This window comes from Ascidia mentula, chromosome 9, assembly GCF_947561715.1.
Source record: "Ascidia mentula chromosome 9, kaAscMent1.1, whole genome shotgun sequence".
Classification (NCBI taxonomy): Eukaryota; Metazoa; Chordata; class Ascidiacea; order Phlebobranchia; family Ascidiidae; genus Ascidia; species Ascidia mentula.
In genome coordinates this window covers 3,337,605-3,360,501 of record NC_138574.1, presented here as the reverse complement: position 1 = coordinate 3,360,501, position 22,897 = coordinate 3,337,605, and the positions used below count along the sequence as shown (strand labels likewise).

The 22,897-nt window shown below is 36.6% G+C and overlaps 3 protein-coding genes and 1 pseudogene across 5 annotated transcripts; 3 read left to right on the top strand and 1 right to left on the bottom strand.

Annotated features, from left to right (window-relative positions):
- The first annotated feature begins 1,059 nt into the window (after positions 1-1,059).
- On the top strand, positions 1,060-3,446 carry LOC145914183 (uncharacterized). 2 transcript variants are annotated; one of them, XM_083001972.1, is made up of 7 exons: positions 1,060-1,381; positions 1,460-1,651; positions 1,710-1,852; positions 1,939-2,056; positions 2,130-2,261; positions 2,693-2,763; positions 2,823-3,446. In XM_083001972.1, exons 5-7 carry the CDS (start codon positions 2,153-2,155, stop codon positions 3,099-3,101), a joined length of 459 nt encoding a protein of 152 aa, XP_082858098.1. In that variant the 5' UTR covers positions 1,060-1,381; positions 1,460-1,651; positions 1,710-1,852; positions 1,939-2,056; positions 2,130-2,152; the 3' UTR covers positions 3,102-3,446. Both variants share the same exon structure in this region; 1 of them encodes a protein (XP_082858098.1).
- A 2,740-nt stretch (positions 3,447-6,186) lies between these two features.
- LOC145914041 (microfibril-associated glycoprotein 4-like) lies at positions 6,187-8,423 on the top strand (annotated as a pseudogene). The gene is made up of 6 exons (XR_014403354.1): positions 6,187-6,577; positions 6,828-6,982; positions 7,047-7,143; positions 7,332-7,432; positions 7,503-7,566; positions 7,759-8,423. The product of XR_014403354.1 is annotated as a microfibril-associated glycoprotein 4-like (transcript).
- Positions 8,424-9,403: 980 nt separating this feature from the next.
- LOC145914208 (uncharacterized) lies at positions 9,404-11,555 on the bottom strand. Its single transcript, XM_083001998.1, has 5 exons — positions 11,439-11,555; positions 11,079-11,272; positions 10,867-11,014; positions 10,707-10,781; positions 9,404-10,253 (listed from the first exon to the last, which is right to left on the bottom strand). The coding sequence occupies exons 1-5, from the start codon at positions 11,539-11,541 to the stop codon at positions 9,508-9,510; spliced, it is 1,266 nt and encodes a 421-aa protein (XP_082858124.1). The 5' UTR covers positions 11,542-11,555; the 3' UTR covers positions 9,404-9,507.
- Positions 11,556-18,968: 7,413 nt separating this feature from the next.
- LOC145914090 (uncharacterized) lies at positions 18,969-22,153 on the top strand. The gene is made up of 10 exons (XM_083001867.1): positions 18,969-19,054; positions 19,110-19,478; positions 19,565-19,753; positions 19,842-19,984; positions 20,060-20,177; positions 20,237-20,368; positions 20,438-20,508; positions 20,565-20,802; positions 21,165-21,222; positions 21,317-22,153. Exons 1-10 carry the CDS (start codon positions 18,985-18,987, stop codon positions 21,423-21,425), a joined length of 1,497 nt encoding a protein of 498 aa, XP_082857993.1. The 5' UTR covers positions 18,969-18,984; the 3' UTR covers positions 21,426-22,153.
- Positions 22,154-22,897: the final 744 nt, after the last annotated feature.

Here is a 22,897-nt window from a genome sequence, read left to right as displayed (position 1 = left end):
TTTTTCGTTTAGACAAAGCAGAAATTGTCGAGGAATATAAACACCAAGCACCAAAAACGAACGTTTGTGACATTTACGTCTAAGAATGCCATCCAAAAACCGTCCCACTTCCTCTTTAGCCATGATGACGACCGTGTCACCTACAAAGCGGAACCAAAGTCGTGATGGTGTTGTGAAGTAAAAGCTGTACGTTGCATGGTGATGTTGGCTAGAACTGAAAAAATCGGAGAACCTACAGGAGTGCGAAAAATTGCTGGTAAATGTTGTTTTGAAATATAAAAGAAGTCGAGTCTTAACTCAAGTGCCTGTTAGATATGTAATAAGGTAAAGCTTAGTTTGTTCATTGTGTCTTTTTGTAATTTTTCCAATAAATTTATGAGCGCAACATCTTTTGAAACGTACTTAAACAGGCTAACGACACTGAACGAAACCTGATATTCACGCGGAAGTAATTTATAATCAGACATAGTTTCGAATTGACAGTTTCTAAGTACCAGTGGGCATTCCAAACATTAGAAAAACAGTTCCTAGTTTTGACGGTACAATATGCCATTCGGCTTCTTACATAACAAGATTTTTGTTTTTTCATAACCTGAACAAACTGTTTAATCACTTTCCTGTTATTTGTTGTAAATGTGTGTAATTAAAACGTACAGGTGTGCTGCCAAACCACATTTTTGTTTGAAACGAGGCTTTGTAAACCCACTCTGTGAGTGTAGAGACAGAATAACGAACTATGGCTGGATTGTTGCAACTGTCGCTGGGAAGTTTGTTGTTGTTGTTGATTATGCAAATGAATCAGTTCGCAAGTGCGGGTAAGTTTTAATTAAAGGCAAGTGCGTTAATATTGATTCCATTTGAATAGCAAGATACTGAAGATATCTTTACAAGCGTGATCAATATTTTTAAAGATATATCGGTGACACTAAGCTGCCAAGGCTGATTACTGTAGAATTTTGTGACAATTTAACTTGCGTGCGTTGCAATTGTTTATGTTTATACGCCTCTTGTTTTTGAGGACGATGTTGGAATGTAACCATAAATTCAAATGGAAAAACAACTGGTGATATGTTTGTGTGGGCAAAAGGAATTCCGTCCATAGAAATTACATTTAACTTTACTAAAAAGCTGAACATTGTTCTACTTAATGATATCAGGGCCAACAATGCTTTTGACATTGGATACTCCTTTCCTAATACTGATCATTCATACAACTCATCTTTGGCTGAGTTTAACGCACAACGAAATCCCTCTCAGATAGTTTTGAATGTAACAATTCTTCGACCAGACTTTTTTGATGGAATGTTTCTTTATATACCTGATCCTGCAATTCGCTGTGATCAATCAGATGCACTACAATCTCCTAGAATATCATTACAAAGTAGGCTACCTAATACATGTGGGTAATGTTTAAAACTCATAAACCTAAAGTTGTTTCGCTTTTTTTTTCAAATCTAAGATTGTCCTGAAGTTACACATTTAAAAATAATTTCGCCCAATCTACCGGAAAAATGGGTTTATGGAACAGTTGCGACCGTGCAGTGTAATCGTACCGTGATTACAAAGGGATCTCAAATAATTGGAAGACAAACTACAATCACTTGTGGCGCAACAGCTAATTGGAGTGGCGACAATGTGGGATGTTATCGAGGTTTGTTGAACAATTGCCACCAGCTGATAGAAGTTGATTCTATTCCTATCATTTTCAGGCCGCCTTCTCGATATAAACTTTTCTAATTCTCGAGTGACGTTTTACACCAACACCAGTGCATTATTGTTTTGTGATGTGTTTAACAGCCAAATGCATTACGTCAATATCACCCTTATCAATCAAACGTGGGGAGGTGAAAAAGTAAGTTCATATGCATGTAAACTAATCTAAAAAATGCAATTTAAATGAAACAGCTGCGCATATGACTACCGCTTTGTTACTTACAGATGAAGTCGGTCAACGTGGTTTTTACGCCAACACATCATGACGTGAATTTGACATGTCATTAAAGCTCGAAAACCTTCGGTGAATCGGCGAGCAGAGCGGTCAAACTCAACATACTATGTAAATTGTTGATACGACCATTTATTTGCAATAGTACCTCGAGTTTTTACTGAAGGAATTTTGTTTATTGCAGTTCCTCCACAGATAGAACCAAACATGACAATAAACCGAACACTTACTCTGAACACTTACGGGATTGCGGAAGTTGAATTTAAGTCAAACCCTCCAATATCTGGACCTCAGCCGATAATTGCTCATAAAGACGGTATACATGTTGATAATTGAAATTAACCAAGTTATCAGATTAAAATGTATAGTGGCAATCATGTACCTTGTAACGACTTGTCACTATACCTAATCGCTATCAAAGAGATTTGGCTGGGCTCTGTAGCTGGCAAGACCGTCACCAGGCATCAACCTGTAATGATGAGACCTAATAAATCAAATTAGTGGACCTGTCTGCCGTTTACTTAATATTTAATTGTTTATCCAACAGATTTAGACTTGACTTTCTTATATAAAAACGAAAACAACTTAGTAAGAACTTTACCCACTTAAAACCTGCTCATGGCTGAAATGCAGAATTGACAAACTTAAAGAAACCGCGATGTGCCAAACCGGATACCGCATTGTGTATTAAATATCTTCTGTCAGATAAAAAGTACTTTATACTATCATACTATGTTTAATTTTCAGGAAAGGAAATAAAAAATGTTCATTATACTTCGAAGTCGACCAGTAACAAAGTAGTTTTGTACTTCACCAATGTAAGCATAACATATCAATGATTTTTGGAACAAAAGCCCAACACCAGCATGTTTTTCAGGTTTCAGCATCTGATCTTGGTCCATATGTGATCACCGTTCACTCAGGATATCCCTTCTACACTGTAAACAATTTCTCTATTATGGTTTACGAAACAAAAGCTGAATCAAAGACTCCAGTGTCAGCTGCCACAGAAGCAAACACGTCACTAAATGTACCTAGCATAGTGCTTGGCTCGTGTTTGGCTGTGATCATTGTAATATTATGTCTTGTTGTGTTGAAATGGAAAAAAGTTGCGTGTTTCGCTGCACCCAATCAATCAAGTGGGTCAAGTTATTGATTTGTTGGTTGAAAGGTGTTACGTATGCGTAACATGGACATTGATCACGAATAGCCAAATTACGTCATTAAAGTTCGGGACCTCTCAAATTCGGATTGTAATGTGGTAAATAGGGATGCGCATTCGTTGGTGACCTCATTTCCTGATTTATGGTAGAATTGTGCTTTTTCAAATCTCGCACGCTATTCTCACGCATTGTTGTTTTGTTTGATTGACTTGTGGTCATTTCGATGATCAACCCTTGTGCTTGCACGCGATCTGTATTCTGCTGACCAGCTTTTGTGCTTGCTTTTGTCGTGGTAATTTCGAACTGACTTTTTCGTTGTAGTGTCTTTTATCGTAGTGTATGTATGTGCATGCTTCCTTGACTAATTCAGTCAGTCTCTGTCTCTGTCCCAGTCTTTGACTTAGTCTAACTCTACGTCTAATTCAACTATGCTTTGCTTGTGAATCAGTTTACATTATGATCACTTAACTTGCTGTTTCGATTCGATATACTCAACCAATAGAATCGCATATTCTTAATCTAACAAATGATTAAGTACCTTTGTATCAGGTTTGAATTGAAATCAGGTCAGAAATACAAAAGTTAGAACTCACGTGTGGCCTTTTGTGAAATGAATTAGTCAAATAGGATTTCGTCATCAATGGTTAATTAATTGTGTTAATATGCAATGTTGACGATCTCCTATGACACAACGCACATGCAGCAAGAAAAAAGCTTGAAGATGTTTTTGTGATTGGAATTGTCATGCTAAACCTTTTAATCGTATGAAAAAAGTTTATCTGACTGAGAGCTGCCCAAACCAAGTTGAGTCACGTTGGTTAAATCATTGGTTTTTCCGATTTCAATTATGAGCAAAATTTGAACATCCTTATCCCAGCATACGACATTGGTTTTGAGCGCCCCACAAATACACTTCAATTGCTAACAGTTTGGAACAAGTATATGACGTCATTTGCCCGGCTAAACTTAGCGTCGATCAAGCAAGGTCCGAAAACCTTATTTTATCCCAATGAGTTGCGGTATTGTACATGAACTTCTCTGAAAAAAGTGTATTCTTTACCCCCTGCATTTTTAAGAAATGCGATGCCGGTGTTTAGCGTCTTAAAGAAAACTTTCGTGTCTTCACATAACCACAACATGAGATTGCTGGGTGCCGTAGGAAGTGACGCAGGTTTTCCCATTACTCTTATCACAAACTTCCGCGTGTCGTGACCGACGTTTTGTTGTTCATATGACGTTAACTTTTAAAAAGAAACGCAGACTGGTAAGGTGTGGTCTAATACAGTAAACATACCTGAGGGTTATACCGAAAACCATGTAGTGTATAAAATGTCAGTACACTGTAAATCATATAGGTGGAAATTATGTTCGTGATATCCTTATGCTCTCGGTATATTTTGTTTAGTTATCGAAACTTAACTTCACCAATTTACAAAAGATGTAATGATTTGCTTTATACAATATTTTACTATTTCCAAATTGTAAATATCTCTCTGCAAACGATGAAACAATGCCTTCCATTCGTATACATCGTGGAGGAGTATCAAGATTGTTTTTTTTTGGATATTGCAACTTATGCCGCATAGGTAGCGTTTAGTTTAGGCATAGAGTTCCTAGTTGAACCTCATTTTTACGGTCCTTTAAAAGGCATGAGCCTTGGGGCTGGAATTTGGCAATCTCCTGTCTTCTGTTTTCGAAATAATCAATCTTCCAATTTGTACATACGATATTATTCTTACCAAGTGCCAATACGAAGGCACAAGGCAGGCAATGTTAATTTCAATCCCTTTCACGTAAGCAGTTTACATGGCAACCGATAGAGTATAGAATAGAATGCCCTACCCCGGTCCTTACGGTGGATTAAGGCAGGAAAACCGTGCACTTATCAAGCGATAGTAGTAGACTAGAATGACCAAACGATAGACTGCAACACAGGCAGTCCAGTCCAGAGCAGAGAATATAATTTATGCTATAACTTGAACTAGCACTTGGCAGTTCACATGGGAAACAGAAATTGCTTACACACATGCTTAGGACATATTGCACAACTCAGCCGTTGCCTTGATGGTGATGACGTAGCAATATTTTAGCTTGGTAATTTTAAGATCGTTGCATTACCAATTGCAATTAGCAAACACACATAGTGTCTGAGTTACAAAGATATATTTTGTACCTGTAAAGATGCTTCTGCCCAATTTCCTATCTAGCGTCCCATTTTCAACCGTCAACCACCGTAATTCAGTACGGTAGTGATGCTCTACTGCCATCTCTTGAGTGTTTTATTTTGAACATTGAAAATACAACTTAACTATTCCAACAAATGCGTTCATTCTGTTTGTACATTTTTGGTTTTTGATTTTATGTTAGCACCTACACCTTTCTATGCACAATTCCTTAGTGATGCAGATTAGGTTCAAAACATGTTCTTTGCAATAAAAAATGTAATGATGATCAGAGGCCTTTTTATAGTATTTAGGTTATGACGATTGAGTCTTGGCGGTTGATATTCTTTATATTTTGCATGGGATTGACAGGTTCACGCTTCCGTCAAATAAAGTCAAACTTTTGGGCTCAAGCTGAAAGCTCAGTGGAATTGCAAAACTAGTTTAGTGCTGACTTGCAGAGTCGTCTGGTGAAGTGGTTGATCAGCAGAGCGGAACAGGGCTGAATTTTTCTTTGCAATGTTAACAAGTTCCTCGGATTGCAGTTTATTGCTTGCGTTCAATGCCACCAATGTTACTGTAAAAACCATGGGGTGAAAAAGTTTGAATTTTCTCCCGGGGCGTAGGCAGAAGACTACAATTGATTTGAATAAACAAAACAAAACAATGTTGTTTGCTTCCATTCTTCCTAAACATTAAAGGCCTACGTATTCATGCAAACATACACTACCGAAGTTACAGAGTGCAACGAACCAAAAACGGTGCAATATAATAAAGGCAGTTGAGGTGCAATGCATTACGTGCGTTGCCTTTTTAGCAAATGTGACATTGTGAAGGAAAATCAATGTTTTTGAGACTGTTGTAATTGGGTTATTCCAACAAGGTACTAGATTATAACCACATATTTTTACAGCCTTCTCAAATGTTTAGCTTTCTTTTGCTTCTACTGTGTGTTGGCGAGATATTTGGTCAGGGGGCACGAACGGCCCAACTAACCTGTTCAGTTCCGTCTGAATTTTATGGCGGAGTTGGTCGTCCTGGAAAACGAGGCCCAGCTGGACCAAAAGGTTCTCCAGGAACCAAAGGTTCTATTGGTCCAAAAGGGTTTGAAAGTCAATCAGGTGCTAAAGGATCGATAGGACCCGTTGGACCCAAAGGTAATAGAGGATTAATAGGCCCCAAAGGTTCTATTGGACAACCCGGACCAAAAGGGGAACCGGACAACCAAGTTTTCCTTGACTGGATGGCATCCCACCAAATTTCTTCACGTTTGGAAGCATTGGAAAATAAATTATCACGACTCGAAAGTAAGTTAGTAACATGAGCACACGAAGTTATCATTATGTAAATCGTGTTACCTGATAAGAGCACATACATATTTATTAAAGCATGTAAATTTAAATGTTTAATACAGATATCACAACAAAGCAAACATAACATCACTCATGTAGACCATGAAAAAAGTAATTTTACCAAAATAAACGAAACGACTAAAGAATGTGATAATTCATTGGTATTATATTCACATGATTAGTGTTGTGTTTTATTCATTTATAGACATAACCAACATGCTTACAACGTCAAAAGACTGTAGGGGCTTTCTGCAGAACAAACGTATAAGCGGTGTTTACACTATACACCCTTTTCCAAGCGATATAACATCGTCACTTCAAGTCTTTTGTGACCAATCTACTGACGGGGGTGGTTGGATTGTAAGAAATAGTTGCAGATTTAAATATAGATGAGTAAAAATAAGTTCTTGCTTGTCTATTTTAGTTGATACAAAGGCGTGTAAACGGCTCAACAAGTTTCAGAAAGAACTGGAGGTCTTACAAACATGGTTTTGGGGACTTTAATAGTAACTACTGGATAGGTGGGTGCCTATGATGATATTCGAATAGTATTTCGGTTATTGTAAGTCTATAACAAATTCTCTGTTTCTTATTGCAGAAACATTTTAAAACCGCTTTTGAACTAATTAGTTTAAATTTTTCCTGTTTGTGGTATTAAACGTGCCCAAATACTTGTAATTTAACCATCACTATCTCCAACTTCATATAGGACTTGAAAACCTACACAAGATTACCAAGTATAGACAATATGAACTACGGGTCGACTTGACAGCTTTTGACAACATAAAAGTCTACGCCACTTATGGAAAAATCAAATAGAAAATGACCTAGAAAGAGCATTTGTATTTATCAGTTTTTTTTTTATGATTTACGAAGTATCTTCCATATAAGCAGCGAACGAACAAATTACATCCTTAACTTGGAATCATATCGAGGAACTGCAGGTATGTGTTTTGAAACTACTACTCACATATACTGTCATTGTGATTGACGGTATATTTGGTTTTCACACTGTTTTTGGTAAAAAATTTAGTCGAACACCGTATTGGACTTAAAATTTTCAACAGAGAAACGCAAGCGTTGCTAATTTTAAGCTAGACTGTAGATAAACATGTTCTGAATGGTAGAATTTCTAGGCGATAGTCTGCACTACCACAACGGAAAACCGTTTACAACCTATGATCATGACAACAGCAACATGCCGTCCACTTACCATTCCTGTCCAGATGTCCATGGTGGAGGGTGATGGTACGGTCACGGTCCCTATTGCTACCAATCCAATTTAAACGGTATATACCAAGTAACCCAGCTTGAGGATTGGAATGGATTGGTTTGGAACGGATTTAGACCAAATTATTCTCTTAAAACAGTTGAAATTAAAATTCGCAAACATTCCCAAGTTCTGTTTTTACAGAACAACTACTACGGACCAAATGTTTTGACTAAAATGCAACATGTGTATATTTTTCCATGGCGGAATTGCCGCAGTCTAAGCACTTGCAATGTTTCAAAATTGTTTGAGTTATCAACTGGTTAAACTATTTGCGCCGTGCAAAATGCATGGTAAATTGTCTACATTCCGTTGCGTGCATTAAGCTTTTAATGTAAAGTGTACAGGCTTTATGGTTTGCTTAATATCTTTCACACTGAACGGTGTTTACTATCTTCGTACGTCTAGAAGGCGCAACGCTACCGGAAGGCAGTCTGCCACAGAAAATCAAATCAAATATTGCTTTTAACGGCAGTCAAAATTTCTTTCTATCCTATGTCAAGCATTTGTACAAAATATGAGAATGTGATAATTGTGGTAAAAAATTAAAAAAAGACAAATAAAACACTGTTACGAAATTAATAGAAAAACAAGCACACGTCACCTGCAGTCGATAGCAAAGAAGTATAGAAACAATATAACAAAAAGCAAGTAAAGCATAATAAACAAGGGATTTTTGTCATATCCAAACTCACATTGGCCGATCCGGATTTCAACGGTAAACGTTTGTGTTTGAGGCGTGTGCAAAACGTAGGAACATCATTTAGTCACGCCTTTTCAAGTCATGCCTTAGAAGTATTAATGTAGGTTTAAATAATGGACACCTTTGACCAAAGCAAACCGTTTCGGTGACTACACAATACAGGCAATGAAAGCCAACGTCGATATGAAGCACCAAACTCACATAGGTCGATTTTGTAATGAGATCGTGTTGATGCCTCATTTCCGTTTCGTGATAATTGTTCACAGCAGCGTTATTTTTAAAAGTTTTGCTTGAGATTATACCATGGTGTTTTACTAATCATTGTACTTTAATCGCTGTACTATTCCAAATGATTATAATTTCTTAGAAGGATTAACCATGTTTGATGGCTCTTTGATTTTTTTTCCACATGTTGACATTCACAATTCTGATAACTGATATTTAGAGCATGTTTATTACGTGACCAAAATTAGTTTATTATACCATAGCGCATGTCGTGGAAATATTTGATTGGGAATTATTTCATTTTAGGAGAAAATGGACTAAAACTAGTAAATGACCGGATATATTATCTTAAATCTGATGTCTTGTAGCGATCTTAAATAATATAGGTACTGTGGATGCTGCGCAGTTTATTATAATCGAATATACACATTTTGTCATGAGGAATGCAGAGAAAAAAGGCAAAGCATTACATTATGGTTATTTGGGTGAGTGTATGACAAACCATACGCCGGCCAAGTCTCCCTTTAGATCAGGGTGGTCCAAGCATTGGCCCGCATGTGGTATGTTGTTTTGGCAGTCGTGAAGTTCATATAGTAAATACAACTATTACACTTGCGACCCGCGAGATTGCGTAGAAACAACATTACGGTCCCAAAGGCTCGCAAACTTGGACCACATTTCTTTAGTTTAAAAAAATATGCGCCCTGGTCCTCGATGGATGAAACGACCCCGTCCAGTGTTAATAATACGGACATCCCCTGATCCTTGATGATTAATTTCAACATCTCCTAATGAACGATTTTTAATATAAAAGTTTGCAGAGCCTTGATTATTGATATCAAAATCTCCAAATCCATGATTATTGATGTCAAAATCGCCTGATCCATGATTACGGATGTCAAAATCTCCTGAACTTCTATTAATGATATCAAAATCTCCTGATCCATGATTAACGATATTAAAATCTCCTAATCGACTATTAACGATGTTAAAATCTCCCGATCCATGATTATTGATATTAATATCTCCTAATTGAGTATTAACGATATTAAAATCTCCTGATCCATGATTATTAACATTAATATCACCCAAGGATAAGTTATTGACATTAAAACGACTTGTTCCACGGTTAAAAATTCGTATGTCTCCTAGTGCACGATTAAGAATTTTGACATCGTGTGTCCCTTTATTGTGCACTTCCACCGTTCCAAATCCTTGGTTAACAATTTCGACAGGTCTCAAGCCATGATTGGTCAATTTGACATTTCCGAATCCACTTATCACAATTTTGGAAATTCCATTTTTGTATGACCTGATAATGTTGGAATTTCCTGATCCTTGTTTTTGAACTAGAATACCGCTTGAATCTGTTTCGATCGGATCCACCTGTGCGCCTACTACTTCCTTTGCTGTATTCTCTTGTGTTCCATTCACTACAAACATACAACATAAATTTAAATCAAGTGTACTGTTGGGCCGGCCGGAGAAAAAGCGTGGCCCGATTTAGGTAGATTTGCATTTTTGATCACGTTTCTCAAACTTAGTGGAGAAACGTGACGCTTGGAATCGAAACAAGTGATATTTACTGGGTACACGCCTTTTTGCAAGTTTTTTTGGCTCAAAACTCTTTAACTAAAGTTGTTGGGCCCGATTATATTGAATTGGACAAATGTACCTAAATGTACCTAATGTAGCGACCCCGTTTGTAGTCACTGTTCAGTCTGGATTTTTCCTTTGATGACGCACATATGATTTCCACCGTCCGGCGTAAAATTGTTGAGTTGCATTTTTGAACAAATTCGAATTCAAACCAAATGTAGCTCAGTTATTAAACTAATAATGGCGTAACGTTCGAACTCTTGACACCTATTTTTGAACTACAATACCTCTTGAATCTGTTTTAATCGGATCCACCGTTGCACCAACAACTCTCTTTGTCGTTTTTTCTTGCGTTCTATTGACTAGAAACATTCAACATAAATTGCAATTAAGCATACTGTGGGTAAGTAAACCAGTATTTTATAGAAACCACTACAAACGGCATACTTGCTTCAAATGTGATAGAAAACCCTGGTCGAGTTAGAATGTTATCAGTTGTGAATTGCAATTCAGATAATCTGTTGTTTGAAGTAAAAGTGTATCCACTTCTCAAGTTGCCAGAATAACTTGAGGCCTCGTCAAATCCATCAATTAACTATATTATATAGTTTGTTCCTGGTTAATTTGTAGTCATTATTCCACACTAAGTATTTACCTACCTCAAGAACATCGCGTAAGTTCTGGGTTTTGAAAGATTTTACAACAAACCGAGTTACGTGACCCTTCGGTGCTTTAAACAACCACAAACAGAATTCATTATTTCTGTGCATTCCAGGCCAACCCGGTGACGTAAGTCTTTGCGTCACGCCAATGGTTGGTGTGAGGTATCTGTTTCCACATCTTCTCGGTGCAGCTGAAAGGTTAAGCGTTCACAACGTTACAAAGAAATGGTGCTAGAAAAAAACAAGTATGTGGACTTTGCCATTACAGAACTATTTTGTAAAATTTATCACTGAAAATGTAATTTCATTCGTTTTGATGATTACACTCGTTTTACAAAAGCAATTAAATATTTATACCCTGATTAAATAAATCACTTCCAGGATTCCATTTTGCTTCAACTTCCGTCAAGACAAAACAGCTTGCAATTGCCGCCATGATGCAAACGTGCCTAATCCACATGTTTTGCAAATTTGTTTGTCTAGACAACTATACAAGTTTCAGTTGTTCTTAATTCTGAATAAGTTCTACTGTCAAAAATATTTTCTAGTTTTCCATTCTCTGGGCATTTCGATTTAACGTAGCGTCCCTTACAACAACCGCACAGATCTCCAACTTCCTAATACTGAAAGAAAACCTAATGTTGTAATGAAAGATCGTACCAGGCATCGTCAGGTCGTTATGTCTGCACGAACTTGCTTAAACGTTCATCAGACGAACATGTCTTCGGTGCAAAGCCTCGTTGGGTCATCTTTTCCGGTTGAGTTGGTAAATATATAAATTCGTCACATGGTGGCGCAATAAACAGCGTGGTTAAAATCACCAAGTTTTTTTTGTTATTTGAAGCAGCAATTCGCTGTTGGTGCAGTCGACTGGCATTGACATAAAACATGGTTGTCCCCTCGGTGGCGCACGAGATTTGTTAAATTATTGCGACATGTACTCGATCCACGAAGACGGTTTTAACCCAGATAAAGTCCGTGGCTGTCGGGCAAATGAAATTTAACAACAAAGGAAACAGCCAATTTGCAGAAAGCGTTTCTAGTTCGCAACACCAGCAGTTTTAACAAATAATGGAACAAAATAAATTCGGTTATTAATTCAAAATTGCCTGAAAGCTGGTAAAAAGCGTATTTGATGTAATGAGAAATGAAAAAGCAAACATAGTCCTTAGCAAACATACTTTGCCTGGCGTAACACGAATGTTAGTCGATGGCAAACACTCAAACATTCTGTTAACTAAGCTCTTAGTTTAGGGAAAAGGTAACAAGCATTATAAAGTTACATGCATCAGAGCATTGATCCAAGGTAGAAGACAACACTACTTTCATGTGGACGGAAAGAAAAGTATCAGAAAACAGTTTCCTAAATAAAAAAAGAATGTCTGATCTTGTGTGTTGTTTAACGAACGAGAACCTTGAGTTTCAATACGATGTATTAGAGTCAGTTATCAACAAACCTGAACTACTGGATATTCCAATTGTGATTTACTCCATTGCTGGCCCTGAACGAACGGGGAAATCATTTATTCTCAATGTTTTCTGGTACTTGTTGAAGAACCATTCCACATACGTTGATGAGGTAAGTGAAGTAAATATAAATGCAGTTACTTTCGGTAAGTTTGTAGCAAATGTGATCACAAGATTCAAAAAACATGATTTTGTCCATTTATGATGAACATGACATCGGTCTGTACCCAACACCGCTGTTTATGGGGACTAATTTTTACAGCCCGAAGATAGAGAAGTAGAACTTCCCCAGGTTTTTCAATCTATTCTACGTCCGCAATCGGTTACTAAAGGCGTGTTCATGACGGTTGAACCAGTAATTTTGTTTGCAGACAACAACGCTGAGGTAGGTCAATATAGTGTCAGATAAATTTTAATAATTCGTTTTTGAATCGATATGAAACCCATATACAAATGCGAAATGTTACCTGGATTTCAATGCCTGTCAGTAGCAATACACATACAGTTAGGCATTAACATCGTGTTTTTGTTTCGTGTTCTTGGGAAAAATATATCCACCAGGTTCATCCTGTTTGGGAGCAAACTCTAAATAAATAAATTATAGTTTCAAATGCGCGTTGCTTTTTCTGGAAAAAATGTGGGAGAAAATTAAACTTATAGTTCTAAAATCCGCTTAACACCCATTTTAAGCAAATGTGGATGTTATAACATTGGAACAGATCGCCTGGAAAAGATCGAGTACAATAAGTTTGACTGGTTTATAACAATCCAAAACCTCTTATTTTAACACCTATTCGTTGACAGATTGCTGTGTTTCTTATGGACACGCAAGGCATTCAGTCTGGGGATCGAGTTAAATGCAAGGAAGGCGACATATTTGCAATAAGTTTGACGCTTAGTTACATGCAAATTATCAACGTCTCGGACCGTTTAAAGTATCCGGACATCGACACTTACGCTGTAAGATTATACTACTATTGAAGTCTGATGCAAACCATATATTTCACATATATTGCGGCTATATCGTGATTTTATTTTGTATCCAGGCCCTCACCTTATATGGAAAAATTGTTTCTGGTTTGCCTACTAACGAAAAGGTGAATTTTAAGTTCTCTGCCATGAAATGAATAAACTAAACTGCAACTTTGTGTGCAGAACTTGACTATATTAATTCGTGATTGGATTTACGAAGATCTGCACAGACATGGATATGATGGAGGACAGAATTATTATCAAGTTAGTTTTGTTTGGGGATGTTTTCCTGCCAGCAATGACGTTGCCAGTGTAATCTACTTGAATACAACTAAACTAATAACATAAATTGATTTCTTTGTAGAAACTGTGGGACGAAATTGAACTTAAAAATCAACTACAGTGCCTCAAAAACTTTTATAAAGACGTAAATTGTTTTTTGACGCCTTGTCCTGGGAAATTAATTGAAAGGTCGAACTCCAAGCGAGGACGAGGCAAATAAATAACTTGCTTTTTTGATTCCGTTATGTAACATTCTTGCTTCTGACGCAGACATAGATCAGGATGCCTGGTTAAAAATGTTGGAGTTAAAACAGAATCTTTTTTCCGCTGCCAACATACAAATAGCTTTCAATACTGCACCAAAAGGAAAAAGTTTTCTTTGTTTGGCAAGACAACTTCACGCGACACTCGCTGAAAACAGACTAGCGGCACCTGAGAGCTCATTCCAGGTAAACAATTTGTTTTTGACGCTGTCAGGTATAATGTTCAATAAACTCCTCATCAGCTTTTCTGGCAAAAGTGCTCCTCACTGTTAAAAAGAAGCTTTATACTTCGCTTTCAGAATTTTTTTGATCTGAAAATCATGTCAGTTGAAATTTCGAACAGCTGCAAAATGTACAAAGAATACATGGAAAAAGTAAGAATAGTCTATTGGAAATTTAAAATTTTCTCCTAAAAATTTATTTTTTATTTCCACATTTATATTTAGAGTACGATTTGTGAAATAATGTTTGTCCTGCATTTCGGTCAAAAATTTTTAAACAAGTTTTGTTGCAGTTTACTCAGAAAAACGGCAACGACTTTAAAGATATTCACAAAGCACAGAGATTAAAATTAATAGAAATTTTGAGAGAAAACAGTTTTATTGATGACATGACGCCATATGTCAACATTTTACACCAACATATTTCAAGGGAATATGAGGTAAATATACCATGTTAATTTTAATTATATTTACTATATATTCTTGTGACCGTTAAATATATCTATTTTACCATTTCTAACACAAATTGAAACATATTTATTACAGGAACTTTCTGACATCGTTCTGAAACAACAACTTGAAGAATGCCTGGAATTTTACAAAGAATTAATGCAAGATGTGAGTAACATTTTTCAAGTATCAAATGATTAGACTATTATTGTTTAAAATCTTCAACGTATTAATATACACTGATCGTTTTTTTATTACTTACAATAAAACAATTGTTTGTTTACCTGTTGTGTGCAGTCGGCAAATTTAAAGGGAGAAGCCCTGATGAAAGAACACAATGAAAAAACTAACGAAGCCATTGCTCGGTTATTGCGACAAAACCCGATTCAAGGCGATTCAGAATTGGTTGAACAGTTTCGTTCCCAAACGTATGCTCACTGCGAGGTATTAACAATGCCGATTTAGTTGTAGATGTTTGAATGTTAATGAAAATAAAATATTTGAGAAATAATTGGATTTTGATTTTTCATATCTGTACGATATAGATGTGATCGCCAAGTAAGGACCTGCGCAGTAGGGCGATCCTGCCAATCATGCCATTGCATGAAACATTACTGCGTTGTCAGATTTAAAAAAATGTGTGTAACGCAGTCAGAAACAGTGAAATGTAAAATGTTATCAGAAAAAACAAATGCATCTTCACTTTGGGTTGATAAGTTATCAACAAGGTTTTACTCACATATTGTGCAGATCTACATTGGACGCCAGATGTCGAAGGACTTCGCAAGTGAATGGGTCAAAAATATTGAAGAGGTCAGTTATCAAAACGCATATATCGATATTCTGTGTGAGGTGTTGATCGCAATGTTACTTTTTCTGGTTGAAAGATAATTATTTTAAAATAAAATTGGTCACCCCACCTTTTTTTTTTTTTAACTAACATAACTACGTTGTGCAGAAAGGAAACTTTGAAGAGAGCGAAATCTGGAAGATTTTTACTGAAGAAGGAGAAAAGTTTGTGAAAAAGTTTTGTTCGGAGATTAAAGACAAGAACTCTCTGTCTCTGGTTCTTGGCGAATTCATAGAAACACTCAACTCAACATTTCACAAGGAACTAAAGCGACGCAGAAAAAACAAAACTATAGCAGTTGGTGTTGGGGCAACGTTCGGAGGCTTGATTGCCGGAGGGCTGTTTGTTTTTATCCCCCCACTTGGTGCCGCAGCTGTACTTGCTACAGAGCTCTCTTTAACAATGATATCAGGTGGAATTGGAGTTGCGGGTGCTTCTCTAACAGGATCTGTTTCAGCTGCTGTAACCCATCACATACATTCAAAACAAACCGATATTCCACCTGATTTATGGAAACATGTCGTTGACGACGCTGATATCGGTAACGAACAACGCCGAACCGAGGCAGCTGACAGCGAAAACCAATCTTCTGCAAAGAACGATGAATTGCATGAAATTAGGGATAAAGCCTTTGTTGATAAAATAACAGACGTAATAGACAGTGTTGTAGAACGCTGTAAGCATTTCAAGTAATTATTCTATTTTTGATGTTCGTTGTTTCCCGGACATGGTTGTAATATGATAATTTGAAGTGTAATGTGAGACAAATGCAGTCAAAACACTCGACAAAATCTTACATAACCCTTATCATTGGTGTTGCTGCTTATGTATTTATCGCTGCAGGAATCGTTGAATTATATTGTAACATTTAATTGGAATTTTCTTTATTAAGGTAATGCGCCGCTTTGTACATAAAAAATCAAGTACGCCACCAACCCATGAATGTCATCATTTTGTTCACATAAGTAGATAATTTCTCGATTTCCACCTTCACTAATAGTTTACTAATTTCTGGCGGACTCGTCGTGTTATCGGACTAAGTACATACGACGTACTAACTAAATATGCCAAAGTTTGCTTTACATCACAATTTTTGCAGTCGAGGTACAGAGTCAAATTGCATCACAATTTTTGCAGTCGCAATTTTTGCATTGTGTAAAATAAGAAGTTGGCTTGCAAAACCCTTTTTTGTGAGTTGAATTTAAATTTGTGGCAATTTGACTCTGTACCTCTGATGAAAGAAAAGGTTTACGAAGAAGTGACAACTAAAGTATTTTGCTAAAGGAAAACAAAACACGGTGTGCACCAGTGTTTGTTATTTTTGAGGAAACAACATTTCAATCGCAAACATGCTATTTGAAACATAGACTACGGTCTGTGGAATAAGACCGTTGTTGCCATGTAGTAGAATGACGATCAAACCGGTATAATGATTAACGGAGGCCTGAAGTACCTGGTATCGCAATGGTTAAACAGACTTCAATGTGCTCGTAGGCCAAGTTTTGTGTGCAAAGGTGTTATAAGCTTGTTTTATTCAACAGAAACATGAAAGCAAAAACATAGTAAATGCCTGAAATAGCATGTTTTTTTCACACAAAAAATAAAAGCATAGTAAATGCTCAGATAGCATTGAACCTCATTTTCTTTAACAACGTTTTGGTGTACGTTAGCGGCAATGTTTGCCATTAATTGTGGAAGATACCTTTCTATTGGTAACATGCTATTTCCAAATTGGCGGTCAATGAAATTCAACAGTGGTCTGATGACTTGAACGGTATAATAATTAACCATAAATGACGCCACTGTGTTTTCCAGACAAATATTTACAATGCAATATAAAGTAAGGTCAGCAAACACCTCATTTACTTGACAATAGCATAAAGCCAATCAGCTTAAATTTGCAAATAACAGAGCCAAATAAATAAGGTATGTTTAATGCTCATATGGACATGCCCTACCTTTTTGCCGGTTTAAATAAAAGACACCACTGCGTGAGGTGATGACTGTAATATTAACCAGACTCGCGATATTTTGGGGAAAATAAATTTTTTTTGGCCACACCGGAATTTGAAACCAGAAAATCCTGTCCACGAATCCCGATCAGGTTTTCTTCATGGTATATAGGTCGCGCGATTGACCAATGCTGCCAATAAGTTTATTTTGCATTTCTTGTTCCACCTAGCGGAGCAATATATTGTATATGTCGCCACTAGGTTACTTGAAAAATAGGTGGTGAGATGAAGTGGTAAAGAAAGATTTGCTGATTAATCCTTGATCTTGGTTCCTGCATATTTTATTGCAACGCTGAATAATAGAATTTCGAACACCCTTAAACCATGATAAGCAATGTGGAGCCAATAATATGAATTTGTGTATAAGCTGCAGACAGCTTAAACCAGTTTCCGTGTAAGGATAGAGTTGTCCAATCAGTGTTGATCGCCTTTTTCAATTTGCATGGTTGGATTCGGCAGTTTTCTAATAGCAACTGACCAGCCTTTTACAATATGTTTTAATACAGAAGGGTGGTGTTGGATGACGTTGGCCTCAACTGAACAAAAAGGCTCCTTTGGTGATAAATGGGATCAAGAAAGGAGACCAACGAAAAAACATAAAACCAATTAATGCAAATCGCATATCTTTTACAATGATAAATCCATTTCAAAGTACATGTTAATTGTTTAGTGCAGCGGTGAATTATAAAGTTTCCGGTATAAGTTGAATATGGATGACTCATGAATCGCTATAGTCGCTATAGAGACTGAAATATACATCCTACGCACCTTCATATACTTTAAAAGCCCATCACCCGGCAAAGCTATCCATTACATTTGGTCATACCAAAATGGAACCTAACGGAGATCATATACTTTTGTGTTTTCCAATAATTTTTCATAAATACACTAGTGATCGTCACACAAGTCAAGTCAAGGCATACAATTAAACATGTTTTTCTACTAACAAACCCCAAATTACATTACGCAACACAGGCACTGAACAAGGGAAACCTTATTGTGTTCTGTTCTGAATGCGCAAGTAGAGACTTTCACGTATAATCTATCAGACAAGCCAATGGAACAAAGAAACACTCGTAGTAAACGCTGCAAGTCGGACAAACTATGACGAAAAACGATTATTTGCCTCAACTGATCCACGCACGACACAACCATCGGAGCAAACCGTATTTGGTAACATGAAGAACGATATAGCTGCTACCTACTCATTAATCATAAAAAATTTAGTCTCATACATGAAGAAGAAAATAATATTAAATTTGGGAAATCCTGAAAAGTATTTGTATTCACCAATGAAAGTAGGCGCACATAGCGTAGGTGTAATATAGGTAGGCAGTGCGAATGAAATAACTCATTTGTTTTGAGAGCGAAGCAGGACAAGAAGCCATGGCAACGTTTCAACAGCTGCTGCTGAATAGCTTTCTGCTTTGGGGAATGATACAAGTTGTAAGAGCAGGTACTTTCTCACTTTTCTTGCTGTATTTCCATCTGCATGTTAACTTATTGTTTAGGAGAATGTTGGAATGTTACAGCGGTTTCCAACGGAATAACTTCTAACGGCTCGTTCGTGTGGGCAGATGGACTACCGTCGATTGAAGTCACTATAAATGTTACAATAGATGGAAACGATTCTTTTGTTTTTGATGTATATACGAGTACAATTTACATCGGATATTCCTATTTTCGTTATTCTGCCTTTAATTCGCACAACACATCTGTAGTTGTGGTAGAACAGCAACGTGCTACGTCATATATGACTCTAAAACTCACAATTCTTCAACCTGACGTCTTTAATGGGTCATATATTAATATTGAATACATTGGATGGGGATGTTATCAAACAGACAACATCTGGCAATCACCACCAATATTGCTTCAAAGTTGGTTTCTGTTTCTTGATGCATGTTTCGAAAACTTTTGTTGCATAAGTCAATGATTTTTTATTTTTATTTTATGAAATATGCAGAATGTTCTGTCGAATATCCCCTAAAAATAATTTCACCTAGTCAACGCAATAAGTGGGTTTATGGAACTGTTGCAACAGTGCAATGCGACAATACCATAATTACAAAGGAATCTCAAATAATTGGAAGACAAACTACAACAACTTGTGACGCCACAGCAAAATGGAACGATGATATACAATGCTACAATGGTACGTTTTTTGATTAATTCGTGTACAGTAAATATCTGTATTGTTTCAAGTAGGATATATTTGGTTATTTATTTGTATTGATTTGTAGGAAAACTGCTTGACGTCAATAATGCCGAACCCATAGTAACCTTCCACACCAATACAAATGTACTATTGTTTTGTGATATGTTTAACAGCGATATGCATTACATCAATATCACCTTCAACAACCAAGTATGGGGAGGTGAAAAGGTGAGACCATGTTGTATTTAAAAAAATAAAGTTCAGAGACTCACATGACCTGTATACGTTTTACGCATTATGCAGATGAAATGGGCCTACGTGTTTGTAACGCCGACACACCATGACTCAATTGTGACGTGTTATCAGAATTCTCGAAACTTCGATCATTTAGTGAGAAGAACTGTCAAACTAGATATATTATGTAAGTATCACAAATTCGAAGCTATTGAATCATATTTGTAAATATGTTTTTGCGTACAGTTCCTCCGCAAATAGAACAAGACATGACAATACACAAATATCTTTTTCTTAACACTTACGGAACAGTTGAAATTGAATTTAAATCTAATCCTCCGCTATCTGGATGTAAGTCCATAACTGCACACAAAGACGGTAAGTGGGCCAATAGAGGAAAAAAAACTTGTTTAAAATACATTTTAACTTAATTCTCCCTATTTCCAGGAGTGGAAACAAAAAACATCCATCTAACATCAAAGCCCATTATTAACAAAGTGGTTTTGTATTTCACCAATGTAAAAAACATACGTAGTCTAAAGTAAATCTATGATTTAAAAGGAATATTTTCAAGGTTTCAGAGTCAGATCTCGGTTTCTATGTTGTCACCATCAACTCAGGATATCCATTTTACTCTGTGAATAATTTCTCCATCCTTATTGATTCAAAAATCCCAGCTTCTGTAAATGCAAATACATCTGCAAATGTGTCTTCCATTGTACTTGGTACATTTTTTATTTTGATGGTGTTGATAGTATTTCTTCTCATTGGAAAATTGAAAAAATGCGGTTATTTTGCTCATCGGAATCCAGGTTTGTCAAGTTGTGGGTGGCATGTACACATCATGGCCCGAAACTAATGAATCAGATAAAAATAAGAGTTTGATTTCTTTGAATCGCCTGTATAGTCTCTATGGCTGACAGTGACTCGGATCAGTACAAAATATGACAAATAGTCCTATGTCGTCCGTCTGTTTCAAGTTTTTACGACATATATATTTAGCCTGTATGCTGTGCAGGCATCATCGGTATCGCCAAAAAAACAACACAGCAACGCAACGTATTTATCATATTCAGAAAAAAATACGTTGATGTTTTTCATAGTTAACGGCCTTACTGGATCGTCTTGATCATGCGTTTGCAAAAACGTGAAACTATTTAATTTTACATTTCAGGCATGACGGAATCACCGACATCAAACATTCATGCAACTGAAGATGCAAACAATGTAAAGTGAGTATTATTTCTGCAATTAATTCCTTGTTGATTTCCTTTAAATTTAAAATCATTTGACAAGTAAATAAAGGGCCTTGTTTTTTTGTTTCAGACCAATACAAATTAGTGCTGTAGCCTCTATATCAAAACCACAGATGACCACCGACATTAATAGTACCCTAGACAAGCAACACTTGGATACTGTTTATGAGTCTTTGTAGCTGAAATACTTTTGTTTCTTTCAACAGAATATTCTTTTTGTTAAAACCCCATTGCCGCTTTTAGGTCAGCAACAAAACGCAGTATAACGTTTTTGTTTCCTGAACTACTTACAATCCAGACATTCAGCAGTGATGTGCTGTTGAGCATTATGCCACCATAGAAATTGCTACAAAGTGATGGGAAGTCACATGTGACTTCCCACTGCAATGTATAACATCCATCGGGATAGTAGAATGTTTATTGCGCAATTTTAGATTTATTGACGTATATTTCGAACTGGTATCGTTTTTGTTTCGAATTATTGAGGATTTGAAGTTGTACATACTTTGAATATCAAACCCTTGTTACTAAACCGATGTAAACCATTTTTTTTCAATCTTGGATCGTCGCTGTTTTGGACGGTGGTATGTCACTGTCCATAATGCTACCCAAAAAATCATGTGAAATGTCGATCAGCGTTTCGAGTTGCGGTAGGGCAATATGTGTGGAGGTGTCAGCATCAACTGGATTAGATCACATTTGAATGATTTGCAATAGCTGAGTCAGGTTCCTAAATTAAATTTGATTGACTTAAAATAACCAATTTGTTTCTTGATTGAATCTTTGTATACTTTTTTGATGTGCTTATATGTTTGTAGACGTTGATGCTGGTATAATTCTAAGAGTATTCTAGATAATTTTTGTCCTAATTGCTGAAATGTGCATTACTGCCCGACGGAATGAAATAACTGACAATGTGTGTGAATGAATGTAATTATTTGTAAATAAATAGGTCTGTTGATTCCGTGTGGTCGATAAAACAAAAAGATGAACACTACTAGGTCTAATGTTGTCCCACTCTGTCATGAACATAGGCTGGTGACGTGTTTGCATGCTGTTGCAATCGACGCAGTAAGTAGAGGCAGCTATATTACAGTGCGGACTTTATATCCTTGTAAACGTTTAAACGAGTTGACGAATTCTTTTGCAACTTTTGTTGATAGAACTTTGCTAACATGGCGTTGATAAGATTCGGACTCGTATAGTATTAAAGTTGGTCGCAAACACGCAGTTTTCCACTACATTTATTTCTTGTAAACCAGTGATGCGTTTCCACGCTGTTGCAGTTTGTGACGTCACACACAGAGAGTTGTAGAAAAAGTGCGTATTCGTCAAATACCTACAATGCAATAAAGCGTTCATTTTTCAAATATTTAATTAACGTACTTGTGTGCCATATGTAATGAGTTTGTGCGAGGGTTTTTTTTGTCGTTAGCTGATCCAATTACCGCTAGCCAGGATAAGAACATTAATTTCAGCGTTTGCGTGTGTAGGTTGTCACACTTAATAATTTCCAACAAAGTTTACATTAATTAGACAGCCAGGACAATGAAATTATTTATTGTGTTATTTGTAACGTTTCTACCTGTTGTTTGTGGACAAACTTGGCATAAGTTGGACGACTTCCACGAATATTTGATCGGACCTAAAA